Source organism: Macaca fascicularis, chromosome X, assembly GCF_037993035.2.
Source record: "Macaca fascicularis isolate 582-1 chromosome X, T2T-MFA8v1.1".
Classification (NCBI taxonomy): domain Eukaryota; kingdom Metazoa; phylum Chordata; class Mammalia; order Primates; family Cercopithecidae; genus Macaca; species Macaca fascicularis.
Window position 1 is genome coordinate 41,634,278 of NC_088395.1, and position 21,053 is coordinate 41,655,330.

Below are 21,053 nucleotides of genomic sequence, written 5' to 3' on the forward strand. Positions count from 1 at the left end.
ATCTAGAATCTGAATCTAGCCTAGCTTCTTCTAAGAGTAATCAATACCTTTTCTTTCCTATTATATTAGTGATCAATTAATACATTATGTTACTACACATACACATTATTGTCACTTACTCAATCAAAGCCCCTCCTTGCAAGCACAATACTTTTTAAAAAAAATCTGCTTACTAAGGTATAGTGTTTTAAGTTAAAATTCGCCATTTAAGTGTACACTGTCATCACTTCAAAAAAGTTCTCTCTTGTCCCTTTGCAGCCAATCTCTTCCCTCTATCACCACACCCTGTTCAATACCTTTTATTCCCACTGCACAAAGCAAATTCTTTGTTATCAATCAAGATATAAGCAATAATGAATCCTGTAATGGAAACTATATTTTGGATATAAGCATCTGTGCCATATCCAACTCAAGTTATGAAAACTTACATATGGTGATACATGCTTTAGATTCTCCATATGTAGATTATGGTACAGATACCTTGAAATTTATTAAAGGAAGTAAATTCTGCATATGTATTCTGTCAGCATATAGATGTTATAATCTCTAATGCCATTATGATTATTAAAATAGTCTATGCTTCCAAACAGAAACATCTTCGAGTACAAATTTTTCAAAGTACTTTAATAACATTCTGCTGTTAAGTACCCACTCGTGTAAAGCTTTACAACTAAGGAAAATCACTACTGATACATTCAAGATGCCCATTCTCAAATAACATGACAGGTTGGTTGATTAAAAAAAAAAAAAAAAAGAGGAACGCTAAATCTAGATGGAAAGAATCTTACATTTTAATAGTTATTAATTTACACGTGGTGGGCAGCCTCTAAGATGGGCCCCAGTAACCTGGTCTCCTGTATTTCCACCCTTGTGTAATCAATCCCCTTCCCTGGAGTGCAGGCTGGACTTACTGACTCATTTCTAATGAACAGAATAGAGCAGAAGTGGTAAGATGTCACTATGAGATTAGCCTGTAAGACTGTGTCTTCAGTCTTGGGCACTCTCTCTCACTTTTGCCCCCTCTTTTATGTTTCATGCTGGGAAGTGAGCTGCCAGGCTGTGAACAGCCAGCCCTGTGAAGAGGACCACAGCCAGTGAGGAACTGAAGCCTGGCAACAACCACGTGAGTGAGCTTGGAAGAGGATTCGTCCTGCAGTCGTGCTTTCCTTCCGGTGAGATAGCAGCACTGGACTACAATCTCAGGAGAGATCCTGAGCCAGAGGCACACAGCTAAGCCACGCCCAGATTCCTGACCCAAAGAAACTGTGAGATGACAACTGCTACTTTAAGGTAATTCATTACCCAACAATAGGTAACTAATATACTGTGAGATTTATATTAAATCAGCTGCAATTTGAGCTACAGATAACTAACGTAAGAAAATGTGAAAATGAATTCAATCATTAGTACCCAGGCTTTCTCATTTATCTTTGAGGTAAAGGTTTATTTTTTTAATTAGAATTTTTGTTGAGATAATTATAGATTCACATGCATTTGTAAGAAATAATACAGAGAGATCCCTTGTATTCTTTGCTCAGTTCCCCCATTGGTAACATTTTACAAAACTATAGTATATTATCATAACCAGAATACTGACATTGATACAATCCACCCATCTTATTCAGATTGCCTCAGTTTTACAGGTACTCAACTGTGTGTACATTTCTTACATTTTAATTTTCTCCCATACTCAAATTATGCCCCTTTGTAATTAAAATCTAGCCATTACATTATTCCTTATAAATGTTCTATCTGATGGTAAAAGTTGTTAAGAGACAAGATTTCAGAATTTATTTCACAGCTCCAAACAAATTGAAAATGGACTCAGTAACAGGAAGCAATAAAGACCACTTATAGGTGATGTAATTGTCAAAGAAAAATTCACTTACCCTGAAAGTTTTCTTGAAAGCAAACTATAAAACAAATGTTACCCTTTCCCCAGAATTAATGTATTCGTATGTGAAATTCAGATGTGAAGTATTAAGTGCGGTTGAAATTTTAACACTGCCTTTTTTCCTCTTATGAAAGAAGTGAGAAGTTAGTATTGTTTGTGTAACAACGCCTCAAAAATCAATATATCCAAGTTTTAGTTTTATGACTAGGCAGTGTTAAAATTAATACTTAAACATCCACACACAAACAGCCAAGGAAAAAGTCAAGCTGATTACGAACCATGCAAAGCCAAACACTTTTGCATAAAAGATACACCTTAAAGGAAAACAAAGGGATACCTACTTTCTGCTGCTAGAAGTCCTAGGAGGAAGGCAGCATATGGACAAACAACAAACAGTATGATTTTACAACAAGTAGGTTATCAAGCCACAGTTTGGCCCACTACATGAGCCACCAGAAGCACGGTCCCCCAGCCGACCCCAAAGTGAGCCCTTATGTTCCACGAGTACAATCACTGGAACTGTTTGGGATTTCAGACATCAAACACTGGGTTCTGATTCCGAATTATTTGATTTGAAATATGAGAAAAGAATATTTCTACTTTGAATTTTTTTTTTTTTTTTTTTTGAGATGGGGTCTCACTCTACCACCCAGGCTGCAGTACAGTGGCACAATCTTAGCTCATTGCAACCTCTGCCTCCTGGGCTCCAGTGATCCTCCTACCTCAGCCCAGCTCCCTCCCCTCCTGGTAGCTAGGACTACAGGCACATGCCATCATGCCCAGCTAATTTTTGTATTTTTAGTAGAGACGGGGTTTTGCCATGTTGGCCAGGCTGGCCTCGAACTCCTGACCTCAAGTGATCCACCCACCTCCACCTCCCAAAGTATTGGGATTACAGGCCTGAACCACCATGCCCAGCCTCACTTCAAGCAACACACAGTTTATCATAAGATTAAATGAATTCTAGTAAATGCATAATGTATGCATTTCAATAATCAAAATAGAAAATTATCATTTACAGAAAAATTGTTTTACATCATAAACAATATACCTAAACATGTATGACTTTTCATTAGATGACAAGTTTTTAAACTGTTATTTTATATATTCATATTTTCCTAAATGCATAGAGTATTACTCTTTTTATTTTCCTTTCCTTTCCCTTTTTTTTTTTTTTGAGATGGAGTCTTGCTCTGTCGCCCAGACTGGAGTGCAGTGGCACAATCTCAGCTCATTGCAACCTCCATGTCCTGGGTTCAAGCAATTCTCTTGCCTCAGGTGGATTATAGGCACGTGGCCACTATGCCTGGCTAATTTTTGTATTTTTAGTAGAGATGGGGGTTTCACCATGTTGGCCAGGCTGGTCTCGAACTCCTGACCTCAAGTAATCCACCCACCTTGGCCTCCCAAAGTACTGGGATTACAGGCATGAGCCACTGTTTCTGGCCCCTTTTCTTTTTTTTGAGACAGGGTTTTGTTCTGTCATCCAGGCTTGAGTGCAGTGATGTACTCACAGCTTACTGCAGCCTTGACCTCTTGGGCTCAAGTGATTCTCCCGCCTCAGCCTCCCTAGTAGCTGGGACCACAGGTGTGTGCTACCACGCTTGGCTAATATTTTGACTTCTTACAAAGTAGAGGGTCTCCGTATGTTGCCTAGGCTGGTCACAAACTCTTAGACTCAAGCAATCCTCCTGCCTTGGCTTCTGAAACTGTTGGGATTACAGGCATGGGCCATCATGCCTGGTTCTTTTTTTTTTTTTTTTTTTTTTTTGAGACAGAGTCTTGTTCCGTTGTCCAGGCTGGAGTGGCAAAATCATAGCTCACTGCAGCCTCAAACTCCTGGGCTCAAGTGATCCTCCTGCCTCAGCCTCCCAAGAAGGTAGGACTACAGGTGTGTGCCACCACCCCCGGCTAATTTTGTTGTTATTGTTGTTGGGGGGACAGGGTCTGGCTGTGTCACCTAGGCTGGAATGCAGTGGTGCCATCTCGGCTCACTGCAACCTCCGCCTCCCAGGCTCAAACAATCTTCCCATCTCAGCCTTCCAAGTATCTGGGACAAACAGGCACATGCCACCACACCTGGTCAATTTTTGTATTTTTGGTAGACATGGGGTTTTGTCATGTTGCCCAGGCTGTTCTGAAACTCCTGAGCTCAAACAATCCACCCACCTTGGCCTCCCAAAGTGCTAGGATTACAGGTGTGAGCCACTGCACATGGCCCAGCTAGCTTTTTTTTAATCTTGTAGAGACAGGGTCTGACTATGTTGCCCAGGCTGGTCTTGAACCCCTGGGCTCAAGTGATCCACCCACCTCGGCATCCCAAAGTGTTGGGATTACAGGCATGAGTCACCATGCCCAGGTTTTAGCCCCATTTCTAAAGATGAAAATGGTAGTAGAGATCTTGACCTCAAATCTCAAAGAGATGTATCCTAAATATATTATAAGCATGTGATTATATCATACAGCCACAGTATGACAATACAAACCATTACTGGATCCACTTCCCTTAAATAGGGCCCACTGTAATCTGAGTGTGAGGAGGGAAGAGAGAGGTTTCAGCTAACACAAGAAGTTACAGGTGGAGGGAACAAAATGGAGTGGAAGAAAAGAGAGACATGAAGCAATAAGCAGAACTGGGGACCACACCTATAAACACAACCAGATCCCTGCCTTTCTTGTGGGAAGGGCTCTGGATAATGACCAAGTCAGCACAAGAGAAAAATGGCAAGGCTTTCTCCTCAGAATCTCTTCTCTAAGATTCCCATTTCTGAATGTTTTTGGAAATCACCTTCATTCAAAAGAGGAAGATTCACATCCCAATTGGTAAAGGTCAAAATGAGGAACTGTAAAACTGCTGGAATGGGAAACTTGATCTTGTCATTTTAAAAAAGTTTTAAATTTTTATGGGTACCTAGTATATATCTATGGGGTACAGGAGATATTTTGATATGGGCATACGATGCGTAATGATTACATCATGATAAATGGGGTATCCATCACCTCAAGATCTTGTCATTTTGCACAAGGTACAAGCACATACTAATTGGTAAGAAATTCTGTGTGCGTGTATGTGATTGTGTAGGTGCACACACATGTATAAAAAGAGGAGAGGAGAAGCATAAATACTGACAGATGCTCATGGTACCAATAGGGAAGAAGCATTAGTACATTCATTCTTCCTATATTGCTGTGGGACAAAAACCTCAGACTCTAGGAAGGGCCCAGGGCCTCAGTCCCAGTGGTAATATATGAATATTAATGAAGCTAGCACCAGAGTACAAAAATCAAAGTCAGCACAAAATCAAACATGACAAATATGGAGTGACTCTAACGAAAGAAAGAAAAAAAGCTGAGGCCAAAGGACACATGATTCAGGAGTTAAGTAAATAAAAAACGCATAAATAAAAATTTAGAACACACACATGCACACACACATCTACATATACATATAAAAGGACCCTATGGGCTTTTAATAAATGATCCTTGAGAATATCACACTGGTAAGATGGAAATCTGAGCATTTTATAAAATGGTTTCGGTTTTTTATTTTTTTTAATCTCTTTTTTTTTTTTTTTTTTTTTTGAGACGGAGTCTCGCTCTGTGGCCCAGGATGGAGTGCAGCCGCGCAATCTCGGCTCACTGCAAGCTCCGCCTCCCGGGTTCACGCCATTCTCCTGCCTCAGCCTCCCGAGTAGCTGGGACTACAGGCGTCCCCCACCATGCCCGGCTAATTTTTTTGTATTTTTAGTAGAGACGGGGTTTCACCGTGTTAGCCAGGATGGTCTTGATCTCCTGACCTCGTGATCTGCCCGTCTCGGCCTCCCAAAGTGCTGGGATTACAGGCGTGAGCCACTGCGCCCGGCCTTTTATCTCTTAATTAAGAGGAGAGGTCTCATTTTGTTGTCCAGGTTGGAGAGCAGTGGTGTGATCACAGCTCACTGCATCCTCAAACTCCTGGGCTCAGGTGATCCTCCTGAGCCGGGTGCCTCAGCCTCCTGAGTAGCTATGACTACACATGCACACCACTGCACTGGCTTATAAAATGATTTTGTGAACACTGGCAGGTTGTTTCAGGGGTACCTATATACAGTTCATCAAAACAAATAACTCTTCTATTTTCTTCCACCTTGGATACTTGTATGCAAGTGTCACAGATTTTTTTTTTTTTTTTTTTTTTTTTTTTGAGATGGAGTCTCGCATTATCACCCACGCTGTAGTGCAGTGTCATGATCTCGGATCACAGCTCACTGCAACTCCGCCTCCTGGGTTCAAGTGATTCTCCTGCCTCAGCCTCCCAAGTAGCTGGGACTATAGGCGCAGGCCACTATGCCTGGCTAATTTTTTTTTTTTTTTTTGTATTTTTGCAGAGACGGGGTTTTGCCCTGTTGGCCAGGCTGGTCTCGAACTCCTGACCTGAGGTGATCTGCCTGCCTTGGCCTCCCAAAGTGCTGGGATTACAAGTGTGAGCCACCATGCCTGGCCATGTTATGGATTTTTATATATGGAGAAGAACTTGGTAACTGTTTCAGGAGATAATCCACACGACAGCTCTACATTGAAAGATTCCATTCAAAGCAGTGCTGCTCCACAGTCTGATCTAATACGACTGACCTGGGGAAAAGTTTATATCAGAAGTTTTTGTTGAGAGAGAAGGTAATCAGAAAGATCCCAAAAGACTGACTAGGATGTCGGATTGGATGGAATGCAATGCTGGGTCAAGAGTGTGGAAAGGGGAGGAAGTATTACTGAGGTAAAAAGAAAAAAAAGTGAAATGTTGGTTTTGGAGCCACAGGAGAAAGCAACTTTGGTATTAAAATGAAAAGGAAAAAGACATATGTAGACAGGATTTGGTTGCTGACAAACTTCCTTAGAATCCGTTGGAGGATTTAACTAAATGCACAGAAAAAGTTTATTCACAAGAGGAAAGAATGGATGTAAATACCAAATGACTCACACAGGTGAATAAGTGAATTATCCAGTTACCTGAGGAGGTAGGGTCTTCGGAGAAATCTGGCAACTCTTCAGGGGGATCCCCATAGAATGAGTTGAATTTGTGACTTGACACAGCGGCTAGTACTGCACCCTAAAGCAAAGAGATGAAAAAATAGATTATTAAAACAAATACACAAATATAAATAAGTTATTTAACAAATTATCTATCTGAAGGATTATCCATTAAGTCAAATATATGGGAGATGATGGCTAGAAGAGAAGTAGCTTTTAAATTATTTCAGATTCCTTTACATAAATTACATATGCATATACCAGAATAACACTAATTGGGAATTGGAAAAGTATATGAAATCACTTACATCTTGAATTCAAACATGCAACACAGAATGGAATATTCTGCAGTTATTATAAATTGATGTTGTAGAAGGGTGTTTAGTGGAATGAAAAGATGTCTGTGATTAATTACATGAAGAAGGTTTAAAATCAATGTATATTATAATCTCATTTTTGGGTAAAAAAGTTAATATGGATATAAAAGACTGCATATACACCAGAATGTTAATAGCATTAATTATCTCTGGGTGGTAGGATTATGAGTCATTTTTCTTTTTAAAATCTTTTTTCCCTCTTTTAGTTTTAACAATGACAATGTGTTACTTTTGTATAGTAATTATCCATCAGGCCACACAACAGAATCAACTACATATGACTCTTTTAAGCTATATGCATAGCCTCCCCTCATTCCTAGTTGGAAATCACTGCCATTTGAGTGCATGACATCCCTTAGGACTGTTGAGTGGAAAAATGTTGGGAGTTACTGCTTCAGTAAATCATACTTATTATTATTTTTTATTTAAACAGCTTTAACGGTACAAGTGGTTTTTGGTTACATGCATAAACGGTACAGTAGTCAAGTGTGGGCTTTTAGTGAATCTGTCTTCTGAGTAGTGTACGGTGTACCCAACAGGTGATTTTCTATCCCTTGCCCCTCAAGTCTCTAGTGTCCATTATACTACTCTGCATGCCTCTGTGTACCCACAGCTTACTTCCCACTTACAAGGGAGAACATGTGGTATTTGGGAGTAAATCATTTAACATCTCTAGGCTTTCTTATCTGTAAAGTAAGAATATGAAAACGGGCCGGGCGCAGTGGCTCATGCCTGTGATCCCAGCACTTTGGGAGGCCGAGGCGGGCAGATCGCCTGAGGTCAGGAGTTTGAGATCAGCCTGACCAACATGGAGAAACCTTGTCTCTACTAAAAATACAAAAAGTTAGCCAGGCGTGGTGGCGCATGCCTGTAATCCCAGCTACTCGGGAGGCTGAGGCAGGAGAATCGCTTGAACCTGGGAGGCAAAAGTTGCGGTTAGCCAAGATCGTGCCATTGCACTCCAGCCTGGGCAACAAAAGCGAAACTCCGTCTCAAAAAAAAAAAAAGAATATTAAAACGGACTTATCTTACAGGATTGGCAAAAGTCATAATGTATTCATGAAAGTGCTTTGCGAATTGTAAAGCATTTTGTAAGTGTACATCATTACTAACTCTGCTAATAAAGAACTAGAACGTGAGCACAGCCTTTTGCTGGTCTATGTAGAATCACTCATTTAGTTAGTTTATCAAATCACCTAAGTAGTCTAAGTCTACATTTTAAATATTAACTCTTGAATTTTTCTGGAAAGATAAAACTTGTGTGTGTTTAGGTATCTGCTAATATGAGAACATTATTACTATTTTTTGAGACAGTGTCTCGCTCTGTTGCCCAGGCCGGAGTGCAGTGGCATAATCTCAGCTCTCTGCAGTCTCAACCTCTCAGGCTCAAGCGATCCTCCCATCTCAGTCTCCCAAGTAGCTGGGACTACAGGCCTGTGCCACCATGCCTGGCTAACTTTTGTATTTTTTTGTAGAGATGGGGTTTCACCATGTTGCCCAGGCTGGTCTTGAACTCCTGCTCTCAAGCGATCCACCCGCCTCAGCCTCCCAAAGTGCTGGGATTACAGGTGTGAGCCACTGTGCCTGGCCAGAAAACATTAATAAAATATATTTCCACAAAGTTTACTTACTGTAGAAAGGGAAGAGCAAAAAGAGAGAGGTGATACTGATGTTAACATTCCAGGTAACTTGAGATTTCCAAAAGTCTAAAGTTACGCATGAAAGGTTCTTATGCAGAATTATAGCTGCCATGTTGAAAAAACAGTAGTGAATGTTGAGTTCTTCTTTCTATAGAAACTTATTTCACTTTACGTATTATACATGTTTCCTAAAAGCTGAGGGGGAATGGAATTTTTATATATCAAATCGCGTTTCCCACACACTGAAATTAGGCTTTTAGAGATGCTTTATTTTTATTTTCAAATGAAGTACAACTGTATTTCTTAAATGTTAGTTATATGCTTCAAGGCCTGTTCTTGCTACTGCTATCGTCAAAGATCTATAATAAATACCTATACTACTAGGAAAACACTATTTAAAAGAGCCCTGAGATGTAAATGCTTTTGAAACAATAGTACTATGTTTTAAATTTATCTGTCTTATGACTAGCAGTTTTGTTTATGTAGTTTTTTTTTTTTTTTTAAATAATAGAAACTGAGTCTCACTATATTGCCCAGGCTGGTCTCAAACTCTGGTGCTCAAGCACTCTTCCGGCCTCAGCCTCCCAAAGTGCTGGGATTACAGGTGTAAGCCATGGTGCCCTACCTAATATTTAGTTGTCTGAACCCAGTGACTATAGGTGGTTTAAATATTCAATGCAAGCCATTGTGTAAAACAGCAACATCGTTCTGAAATAGGTCATGGATTCATAGAATTTTATTAGAGTTTGAGAATCAACCTTAGAGATTATTGATTTTAAGAGATTCATTTTGCAGATGAGAAAACTGAGGTCCAGAGAGGCTTAGCAACCTGTTAAGGTCTCTGTCAACTTAGAGACACAATGAAGAGTAGACATAATTGACATCCAATGACTACTCTTCCCAGTTCAAGGATTTCTACTATACTAGGGGTCAGCAATTTTTTTTCTGTAAATAACCAGACAGTAAGTATTTTAGGCTCTAAAGGTCATATGGTCTCTTTTGCAACTACTCAATTCCTGTATTGTAGTGTGAAAGCAGCCATAGACAATATGCAAATTAATGTACTTTGCTGTGTTCTAATAAAACTTTATATACAAGAATAGGCAGTGGGTTGGATTTGACTCCCAGGTCATAGTTTGCCAACCCCTGTATTACATTATTGCTACTGATGAGCAATAATGAATACAGGGGTTGGCAATAATGTAATATTGCTCATCAATAGCAATAATGTAATACAACAATAAAAAAATCAGATTTTATGCAAGTAGTTCTTCAAACTTTCTGGTTTATTAAACCCTTGACAAAGAAGTTTTCTACCTGCTTTAATTTAGAAGGTATAATTTAGTATCTTTTAAGGGTGAAACATAATACTTTTGAGTTAATTAGACTATTCACAATCTGTTAAGATAAATAATATTAAAGTACTTTTTTATCAAGCAAATTAACCTAGAAAGGAGAAGGCAGATTATAAATTCAGAGAAAAAGAGCACCACAAGTTTTTAATTTGTAGTTAAGAACCAGAAAGAATTCTTAATCATAATTATAGTTTTCTTGAAATGTCAATATGTCAAACATCAAAATGGAATGCTTCTGGCTAGATGATTCTGTGTAGCATTTAAGGAAGTGGAAAACAAGAAAATGGTTAGGTCAGATTTCTGCTAAATTAAACTACTGAATGCACTTAATGGGGGAACAAAGATATTGAGGAACACAAGAGCTGAACAAAGATGTATTGCTGACCTGAAGACAAAAGCCAAAAACTGAATACTCCCTTTTTGGTATTTCCTGAGCTCAGAAACATGCATCATGAAGTTTGATAGGTACAATGGCAGAAGGGTACATTTTTAAACACTAAATACAAAACACACAAGTATTGGATATAAAATAATTGGTTTTGTACCCAAATAGCAAGGTAATACACAGTCATGACAGGAGGGTACATTTTAAAACATCTAAATACAAAATATACCAGTATCAGATACAGAATAATTGGCTTTGTACCTAAATAACAAGGTAATATATAGTCATATTCCTGAGTCAACAGGGAAATATACTGAGGGGGGAAAGTGTATCACCAGAACATACCAAGAGGAATGTGACAAAAAATTTGAAAGATAATCATCCTATTAGAATTCAGACGACTGAACTCAAAAGCCTTAAAAAGGGTGGAGAATTTGGAGAGGTTGAGGCTGAACAGAGACGAGCAAAAGTCAAGAAAATAATTTCAAGGTAGAGATGTTAAAGAATTCGGGTTGATTATACTTAAGAATTAGGTCCTAGATGATAATTAGGTGACATGATTAATTAAATCAGAACTTTTGATACGTCTCCATATAGTCACAACCAAAGTTATCATTCAGTTTAGTCTGCATAGTCTATACATATATAATACTCAAACATAACCTAAACATAGGTTATTGGTATAACCTGGAATTTCATAATATTCAGTCAGGATATATGACTAAAAGAGGCTGCAGTATTTTCTCTAGAGAAAATGAAAAATGACACTTGTAAGTGTACTAGATATGGCTATATTTAAGAGTAATTGCACAGAATAGATATCTTAGAAATTCTTTTGGGTCTATGTAAAAGTATTTTATAAAGATGGTCTTAAATGTACATAATTTTCAAAATCTATTGCCCAACAGGAAGTAATAAATTCTACATTTCAGAATCATGAACTGGTTGGTGGCTCATACTTGTAATCCCAGCATTTTGGGAGGCCAAGGTGGGAGGACTGCTTCAGTCCAGGAGTTTGAGACCAGCCTGGGCAACAGAGTGAGACCCTGTCTCAATTAAAAAAGAAAAAACAACATATATCTATATATGTATTTCTTTTCTTTTCTTTTCTTTTTTTTAAGATGGAATTTCGTTCTTGTTGCCCAGGCTGGAGTGCAATGGTGCAAACTTGGCTCACCACAACCTCCAACTCCCAGGTTCAAGCAATTCTCCCGTCTCAGCCTCCCGAGTAGCTGGGATTACAAACATGTGCCACCATGCCCGGCTAATTTTGTATTTTTTTCAGTAGAGATGGCGTTTCTCCATGTTGGTCAGGCTGGTCTCAAACTCCCAACCTCAGGTGATCCGCCCGCCTCAACCTCCCAAAGTGCTGGGATTACAGATGTGAGCTACCGCGCCCGGCCTATATATGTATTTCTTAAAAAAAAAAAAAAATCACAAATTAACTGATCTGTAAAATCAATATATAAGATCAAAATCACTTCACTTATTATTTTTGGAATTGTTCATACCAGAATATTTGTGGAACTGTTCATACCAGAATAACAGTTTTTTCAGTTTTTAGAATTAAGGTCCCCACCCTGCTAATTTTTGAGACAGAGTCTTACTCTGTCACTTAGGCTGGAGTGCAGTGGTGGGATCACAGCTCACTGCAGCCTTGACCTCCCAGGCTCAAGTGATCCTCCCATCTCAGCCTTCCAAGTAGCTGGGACCACAGGTGTGTGCAACTACACCCAGCTAATTTTTTATTTTTTGTAGAGCCGGGGGTCTCCTTATGTTGCTCAGGCTCAAAGGTTATCTTTTGGATACCAGATTTAATGCTCTGATTAGCAGACGCCCACAACGATTGCTATCTCAATTTACTGCCTTTGTACAAACCCTTACTACAGAGAGGACTGTATGTAAATGCTGGGTTTCATTAAGGCACAAAGGTCTTTGATAAATCTTTAAGTTAGTTTTTGTTGAATTAACAGAAAGAAGATTGCCAAAAAGTATCTATTATAGCTTCCTGGTTGACCTGTCAAAAAGTGCTGCTTAGTGTATAAGCATTACTCTGCAGGTACCAAGACTCCATAGCAATACCGTACAATAGAACTATCTGCGATGAAGGAAATTTTCTAAACCTGTGCTGCCTAATACAGTAGCCATCAGCCACACGAGGTACTGAGCATTTGAAAGGTGGCTAGCGCAACGGAGCAACTAAATTTTACATTTTATTTAATATTAATTTATTAACACTGAAATGTAAATAGTTACATATGGCTATTTACTACTGTACTGGATAGTACAGCTATATACAGTACTAGAAAATGGCACTCCTAAACAAACCTTTTGTAGTTATGCATAGTTCAGGAGCACAAGAGACCAATCAGTAAGTCAGAGAATACTTTTGCAATTTGCAAAATTAATAAAGGCCAGGCACGGTGGCTTATGCTTGCAATCCCAGCACTTTGGGAGGTACTGAAGCGGGCGGATCACTTGAGGTCAGGAGTACAAAACCAGCCTGGCCAATATGGTGAAATCCCATCTCTACTAAAAATACAAAAATTAGCTGGATGTGGTGGTGCCTGTAGTCCCAGCTACTTGGGAGGCTGAGGCAGGATAATCGCTTGAACCTGGTAGGCGGAGGCTACAGTGAGCCGAGATTACACCACTGCACTCCAGCCTGGCCGACGGAGTGAGACTCTGTCTCAAAAAAAAAAAAAAAAAAACAAACACAAAAACAAAAAACACCAAACAATAATAATAAAGAAAAACTGTAGAAAGTTATTAGAAATCCTTGCTTTCTGTATATATAGGAAATAAATGATTTTATTCTCTTAACTGGATCACGTGGACTCAACTCACCATTTCTTAAATGGACTGCAATAAACTTACCCTAACATAGAATATTGCTTCTATTTGTATAGAATTTCTTCAGCATACTTTACTGTGGGGAATTTGCTTTCTAGGGGTAGAAATAATTGCAGAAGCAATGGGGATGACTTCAGAATACATTCCCTCCTGTGTCTTCTCTGAATAGACATCCTCAGATACCCACAGTTACCACTTTCCTTAGTACCTCCTTCAGTAGATGACAGCCAGGGTTAGAGTACAGGTGTGCCTCCTTAAGAGCCCCGACCACAGAGCACAAATTTTCCACAGAGCCTGGAGATCATGCAGTCTGTCTCATGTATCCTAATATTCAGTTTGAGTAAATATGATCCTCATATTCAGTTCTGTGCTCAGAACTATGTAGTTTATTAAAGAAAGTATTGTTATCTAGAGGATTCTTTTTTTTTTTTTTACTGAAGTATTACAATTCCAGAGCTTAGTATGAATTAGGAGGAAAAAACTCGACACATGAAACGTGTGGTAACCAAAATGGGGAAAATACATTTTTCCATCATCATTCCATCATGACTAGGTTACCAAGGTAATTTTCTTCTTCTTTTTTTTTTTTTTTTTTTTGAGACAAGGTCTCAGTTTGTCACCCAGGCTGGAGTGCAGTGGTGCGATCCTGGCTCACTGCAACCTCCACCTCCCAGGCTCAAGCGATCCTCTTGCCTCAGGCCCCCAAGTAGCTGGGATTACAGGCATGCATGGCCACCACACCTGGTTAATTTCTGTATATTTTGTAGAGATGGGGTTTCACCATGTTGCCCAGGCTGGTCTTGAACTCCTGAGCTCAAGCGATTTGCCCGCGTTGGCCTCCAAAAGTACTAGGATTACAGGTGTGAGCCACTGTGCCTGGCCACAAAAGTAATTTTCTACTGCTTTCTGTGAACTCCCTTTTAATCACTTCCAAGGGAGTCATTACAAATTCAACTGTCACCCACCATTGAGAAGGTTAAGAATAGTGTCTGGGTAGGATGAGCACCTAGTTGTGTGAAAATAAAGTGTGTGGTGAACTCTGAAAGCCAAGGAAGTTGCAATCTCTGTTCTAGAAGTCCACTGAAGAGGCAGAATGAGAATTAGTTCCTTGAGGATGGTAGGTGTAACATGTTTTAACAAGGTGGCTGAACTACTCAAAAGAATACAGCCTTATCAGAAGCCAAACATGTTCACTAATGACCCTGCTGATGTTCCTAGTTCTAGGTTGTTTGGTGGGTCTTAAAACTTTAAATAGCCCTGCAAAGGGATGTGGTAAATCCACATGACCCCTCTGTTTTGACAGCTTGGCCCTGTCCAAACGAATCTTAGTCACCACTTTGGCTATTTTAGGCCCAAGTCTGATTCTGTGGCCCTGGGAGAAGTACAGCATGTGTTCCTTGTGATGGGGCAAGCCCAAGCCCTCTGGTGAAATGTCTGTATTTGGGCAACGAAAGGTTCAACCCCATACAGTGTAATGTCACATGAGGCCAAAGCAGCATTAGGTTTAGAAGGACTTACAGAAGAGTTGACAAAAAAGTATAATAATAGTTCCTTTGGGGAGGAAACTAACTTCAAAAACAGTTGACCAAATTTCACCATGGAAAATAAGAGTTTTTTATTTGTAGGTTACACAGGTTTAGGTGGATATCAAGGCAAAAAGAATAAAAGTTTTGGGAAACTTCCTTGGGTACCATCTCAATAATGGCTTATCATTAATAATTATTTTGGCCAACCACTGTTAAAGCAAATAGAGAAGAGTCAGTTTGAACCCTTGACTGCAAAATCAGTGAGGAGAAAAGTTAAAATGGGAATAATCAACACCAACAATGATATGTTAATATTTCCCTTGTTCTATAGGAGCACGGTTGAATAGACCCTTCTGTAATGATGGAAATGTCCTACATTTGTGCTGTCTAATATAGTAGCCACTAGCCAAATGTGGTTATTGAGCACTTGAAATGTGCTAGTGTGACTGGGAAACTGACCTTTCATTTAATTTTAATTAATTTAAATAGCTGCATGTGGCTAGTGGGGACCATGTTAAAAGTTTCAGGTCTGTAGGATAATATTGTGGCCTAATAGTTTCCTCAAAATTCATATAAATGTTTTTATAAGTCTAGAGTTATACATAATAATTCACTAACTTCAGGGGTTGAAAAATAAATTCACAGTATTATTAGAATTTATGGCATATCTGAAAATACTTAAGAAGAAAAGTTTTATAGTTGGCAGGAGTCATGTGACTAAGGAAGACTACTATCCAATCAACCACTTAGAGAACAGTTAACATTTTTCAGTATCAAAAGTAAGTCAAACATAAATTAATTTTAAGAAGTTAAGATAATCAATTTTTCTTTGTTACTCTGGAGGGTTGGCTCTCTCACAGCATTTTCTCTCAGTGCTGAAAAGATTCCATTATTTTATGTTTGGTCTTTTTCAGAACCTTTTAAAGTCAAACAGACTCCCCATATGGGGTGATTACCAGTTTTCTTCTTTCTTTTTTTTTTTTTTTGTGAGGTGGAGGATAGGGAGAGTGGTAAGAGGGAGAAAGACACCTGGGAAGAATAAAAAAGGTGAGAAAAGTGATCTGAGCTGTAAATATTTTCTAGTAGATCAAGGTAGTGTAAGATTTTATTTACTGCTCTCTGATAGTTGTTCAATCTTAGTTCCAATTCTTTTTTTTTTTTTTTTTGAGATGAAGTCTCGCTCTTGTTGCCCAGGTTGGAGTGCAATGGCACTATCTCAGCTCACTGCAACCTCCACCTCCCAAGTTCAAGCTATTCTCCTGCCTCAGCCTCCCGAGTAGCTGGGATTAATTACAGGTGCCCGCCACCACGCCCGGCTAATTTGTATTTTTAGTAGAGATGGGGTTTCACCATGTTAGCCAGGCTGGTCTCGAACTCCTGACCTCAGGCAGTCTACCCACCTTGGCCTCCCAAAGTTCTGGGATTACAGGCATGAGCCACCGCACCCGGCCCCTAGTTCCAATTCTAATTCAAAGTTATTTCCATTGAACTAAACATACATTTGTCAAAATATTTAAGTTTGAAAAAACATGGTCTAGATTTATATTCAATAATAATGGATAATAATATAACTATATCTCTGCTATAAATTTAAGACAAATCTAAAATACAACTAATCTTCTATTATAATTTATTGTTTAGACTCATACTGACATATTACCTTAAATAATTTAAAAAGCCAAAATCTTTTTGAAGTGGTGGTAATTTTTGGAAATGAGAATTTAGCTATAACAAAAACAATGGCCAGCATTAGTACATATTTATGGGCACCAAAACAGAATAAAAACATGATCATTAACTATATCTGCTTGGCTTTTTTGCTGATTTGTTCAATTTACCTTTAGTTTCCTCCTTGCATTGAATTTCCTCAGCTGCTCTACTGTTTCTGGAAGATGAATCTTGTAGGCATAACGATCCCGCTCCTATGTAAGATGAAAGATAATGAACATATATAACCGTTTACAAAAGTGCAGAAGCTTAATCTAAAACAAATAATAAAGCTAAAATTCTTAAATAGAAAACTCAGATTGAATTTTAGATTGGAGATTTTATTCCATGATACTGGTAAGCAATCTGAAATGAGGGACATTAAAGTTAAACTGATAGTAATAAAATAATATTTCATTTTCTGCAATAAAGGGCTAAAATAATAGGTCACATAAATTTCATACATATGGCTAAAATAACAAATCGTAATTATTATAAAGGCATTGTTACTTTTTTTTTTAGAGACAGGGTTTTACTCTGTCGCCCAGGCTGGAGTGCAATGGCACAATCATACCTCACTGCAACCTTGAACCCCTGGGCTCAAAGTGATCCTCCCACCTCAGCCTCCTGAGTAGCTGGGATATAAGTGCACCATGTCTGGCTAATCTTTTTTTTTTTTTTAATAGAGAAGGAGTATTGCTATGTTGTCCAGGTTGGTCTCAAACTCCTGAGCTCAAGTGATCCTTCCGCCTCAGCCTCCCAGAATGCTGGGATTTACAGGTGTGAGCCATTGTGCCTGGCCTCAAGTTACCTTTGATGTATTTGCCAGGTAAAACAAGCATTTGAAAAATCAATTCCACAACTGATTCAGCATTCTACATTGTCATGGACTATAACAATTACAGACTTTTCTAATTAGGACACACTTATTTTGTTTTTTTGTTTGTTTGTTTTTTGAGACAGGGTCTTCCTCTGTTGCCCAGGCTGCAGTGTAGTGGTCTGATATAGCTCACTGCAAGCCAGGTGTGGTGGCTCACACCTGTAATCCCAGTACTTTGGGAGGCTGCGGCAGGAAGACTGTTGGAGCCTGGGAGGTTGAGGCTGTGGTGAGCTAGGATCTCACCACTATACTGCAGCTTAGGTGACAGCATAAGACCCTGTTTCAAAAATAAATGAATCCCCCATTATTTATTTATATATTTTTAGAGACAGGGTCTCATTCTGTCACCCAGGCTGGAGTGCAGTGATGAGATCCTGGCTCACCACCGCCTCAACCTCCCTGGCTCAGGCAATCCTCCCACCTCAGCCTCCCGAGTAGCTGGGACTACAGGCAAGTGCCACCATGCCTGGCTAAGTTTTGTATATTTTGTAGAGATGGGGTTTTGCCATGTTGCCCAGGCTGGTCTTGAACTCCTGGACTCACGCGGGTTCCTCCCGCCTTGGCCTCCCAAAGTGCTGGGATTACAGATGTGAGTCACTGTGACTGGCCCCTCATGTATATTTTAAATCTCTTCTTACTCTTCTCCTCACTTTGGTCCTACTCTAATTTGCCAATGTATCTTGAGGATTCATATGCTATAAGTACTCATTAATTTCACAAATATTTCAAGAGCTGATTATATGCCATGCATTGTCCTATGCATTTGGCATACACAAGGAAATCCAACAAAGATTCCAGCCCTCATGGTAGATCATATTCTAGTGCAAGAAGGTGAGAAAACACAAAAAAGGTAAATTATAGAGTATGTCAAAAGTACTATGGAATAAGGCAAAAAAGTGAAGCAGGTAGGAGGGATTGGGTACACTGAAATTTAAAATAGGGTGGTTGGCTGGGTGTGGTGGCTCATGTCTATAATCCCAGCACTTTGAGAGGCTGAGATGGGAGGATCACTTGAGGCCAAGAGTTCAAGATCTAGCAAGAACCTGTCTCTATGAAAAAATTAAAAAATTAGCCAGGTGTGGTGGCATGCACCTGTCATCCCAGCTACTCGGGAGGCTGAGGATTGCTTCAACCCATGAGGTCAGGGCTGCAGTGAGCCATGACTGCAACTGTACTCCAGCCTGGGCAACAGAGCATGACCTCATTTCTAAAAAACAAAAACAAATTGGGTGGTCAGAGTAGGCCCAATTGAGAAAGTGACATTTAGAAGAGGTGAGGGAGTGGTCTAGGCAGAGAAAATAATCAATGCAAAGGCCCAAGGGAGGGAGTATGTCTGGAATTTTCAAGAAGTAGCCAGGAGACTAATGTATGTGAAGTGATGTGAAGGGGTCAAGGAGAATAGTGGATCAGATCAGAGAGATGACAAGGCTGGGGTAGGCCATGCGGGCCTTTGGCTTTTATTCTGAGTAGGAGAGGAAGCCAGTGGAGGGTCTTGAGCTAGAGTGACATGATCTGACTTTATTTTTATAGATTCTGGGGTTACACATGCAGGTTTGCTACATGGTTATATTGCATAATGGTGAGGTTTGGGCTTCTAGTGTACCCATCACTCAAATAGTGAACACTGTATTCAATAGGTAATTTTTCTTTTTTTCCCTCACTTTTATTCAACATAGTACAAGATGTCCAAGCCAGAGCAATTAGAGAACTAATAGGTAAGTTTTCAACCCTCAACTTTTATTTTATTTTATTTTTTAGGTGGAGTCTGGCTCTGTTGCCAGGCTGGAATGCAGTGGCGCAGTCTCGGCTCACTGCAACCTCCGCTTCCCAGGTTCAAGTGAATCTCCTGCCTCAGCCTCCCAAGTAGCTGGGACTACAGGTGCACACCACCACATCCAGCTAACTTTTGTATTTTTAGTAGAGACGAGGTTTCACCATGTTGGGCAGGATGGTCTTGATCTCTTGGCCTCCTGATCTGCCCACCTTGGACTCCCAAAGTGCTGGGATTACAGGCGTGAGCCACCACGCCCGGCCTTCAACCCTCAATTTTAAAGAAACATTAGTGGCTGTGCCAAGAATAGATTGGAAGGAGATGAGAGTTTTTTTTTTTTTTAAAAAAAAGCAGGAAGACCAGTCAGGAGGCTTTTGCAGTAATTCAGGTGAAAGATGATGGTGGATGAAACCAGTTGGAAATAATAAAAAGGGTGAAAGAGAGATAGACTCTGAATATATACTTTTTTGTTTTCTCCAAAAAGCTTTACTGAGGTATAATTACATACAATAAGCTGCAAATGTTTAAAATGTACAATTTGATAAGTTTTGACATATATTTACAACCATAAAACCATTACCGTGATCAAGATAATGAACACATCCATCATGCTCAAAAGTATCTTCATGCCCTTCTGTAGCCCTCATCCCCATTCCCAGTCAGCCACTGATCTACTTTCTGTCACTTAGTTTGCATTTTCCAGACTTTTATATAAATTGAATAATATAGTATGTGCTCATTATTGTCCAGCTTCTTTCATATAGCATAAAGATTTTGAATCTATCCATGTTGTTGCATGTATCAATAGTTCATTCCTTTTTAACACTGAGTGGTATTCCATTGTATGCATGTACCGTAATTTATCCTTTCACTCGCTGACGGACCCTGAGTTGTTTCCATTTTTTGGCTATTACACATAAAGTTGCTATGAACATTAATGTCTTTGTATGAAGACGTGTTTCATCTTTCTTAGGTAAATACTAAGGAGTAGAATGGCTGGGCTATATGATAGGAGTATGTTTAACTTTTAAGAAACTGCCAAACTGTTTTCCAAAGTGGTTATACCATTTTACATTCCTACTAACAGTGTATGAGTTTCCATTGTTCTATATCTTTGTCAACACTTGGTATGGTCAGTCTTTTTTATTTTAGCCACTCCAATACATGTGTACAGGTATCTCATTGTGGCACTAATTTGCGTTTCCCTAATGACTAATGATGAACATCTTTGCCTGTGCTTATCTGCCATCTATATATGTTCTATGTTGAAGTATCTGTTCAAATCTTTTCTCATTTTGAATTGGGTTGTTTGTATGTTTTCTCATTATTGAGTTCTGAGGATTCTTTACATATTGCAAATATGTTTAAGTTTACTACATATCTGACTGTGAACTCTATTTTTAGCAAACACCTTTTCTGCTCACCATTCACTAAGGTGATGTGGAAAGACAGGTAAGGACAGAGTCAAAATGTATTTTTTTAAATAAAATTATGCTTCAATTATGATATCAATTATTTTCTAAGCTAGTAGAATCACAAGATTAAAAAAAAATCTGTTAAGGTATCTCTTGTCTTTTTTTTTTTTTTTTTGAGACAGAGACTCACTCTTGTTGCCCAGGCTGGAGTGCAGTGGCATGATCTTGGCTCACTGCAACCTCCGT

General features: G+C 39.2%; 1 protein-coding gene and 1 long non-coding RNA gene across 26 annotated transcripts in view; one reads left to right on the forward strand and one right to left on the reverse strand.

Moving 5' to 3' along the window:
• Nucleotides 1-21,053, reverse strand: part of CASK (calcium/calmodulin dependent serine protein kinase) — a 413,308-nt gene that overhangs the window by 103,494 nt on the left and 288,761 nt on the right. For 13 of the 25 annotated variants that reach the window (XM_005593337.5, XM_074030320.1, XM_065537861.2 and 10 more), the window contains exons 9-11: nt 16,873-16,956; nt 6,878-6,977; nt 2,236-2,253 (exon numbers count right to left, since the gene is read on the reverse strand). In XM_005593337.5, coding sequence (XP_005593394.1) covers nt 2,236-2,253; nt 6,878-6,977; nt 16,873-16,956 — 202 coding nt within the window. The remainder of the gene's footprint in view (nt 1-2,235; nt 2,254-6,877; nt 6,978-16,872; nt 16,957-21,053) is intronic. The other 12 variants (XM_005593339.5, XM_074030323.1, XM_005593338.5 and 9 more) reach the window with 1 other exon arrangement.
• LOC135969076 (uncharacterized) overlaps nt 1,153-21,053 on the forward strand; it is a 32,235-nt gene continuing 12,334 nt past the window's right edge. Inside the window, exon 1 of the long non-coding RNA XR_010584156.1 lies at nt 1,153-1,290. This is a non-coding gene — a long non-coding RNA (uncharacterized lncRNA). The remainder of the gene's footprint in view (nt 1,291-21,053) is intronic.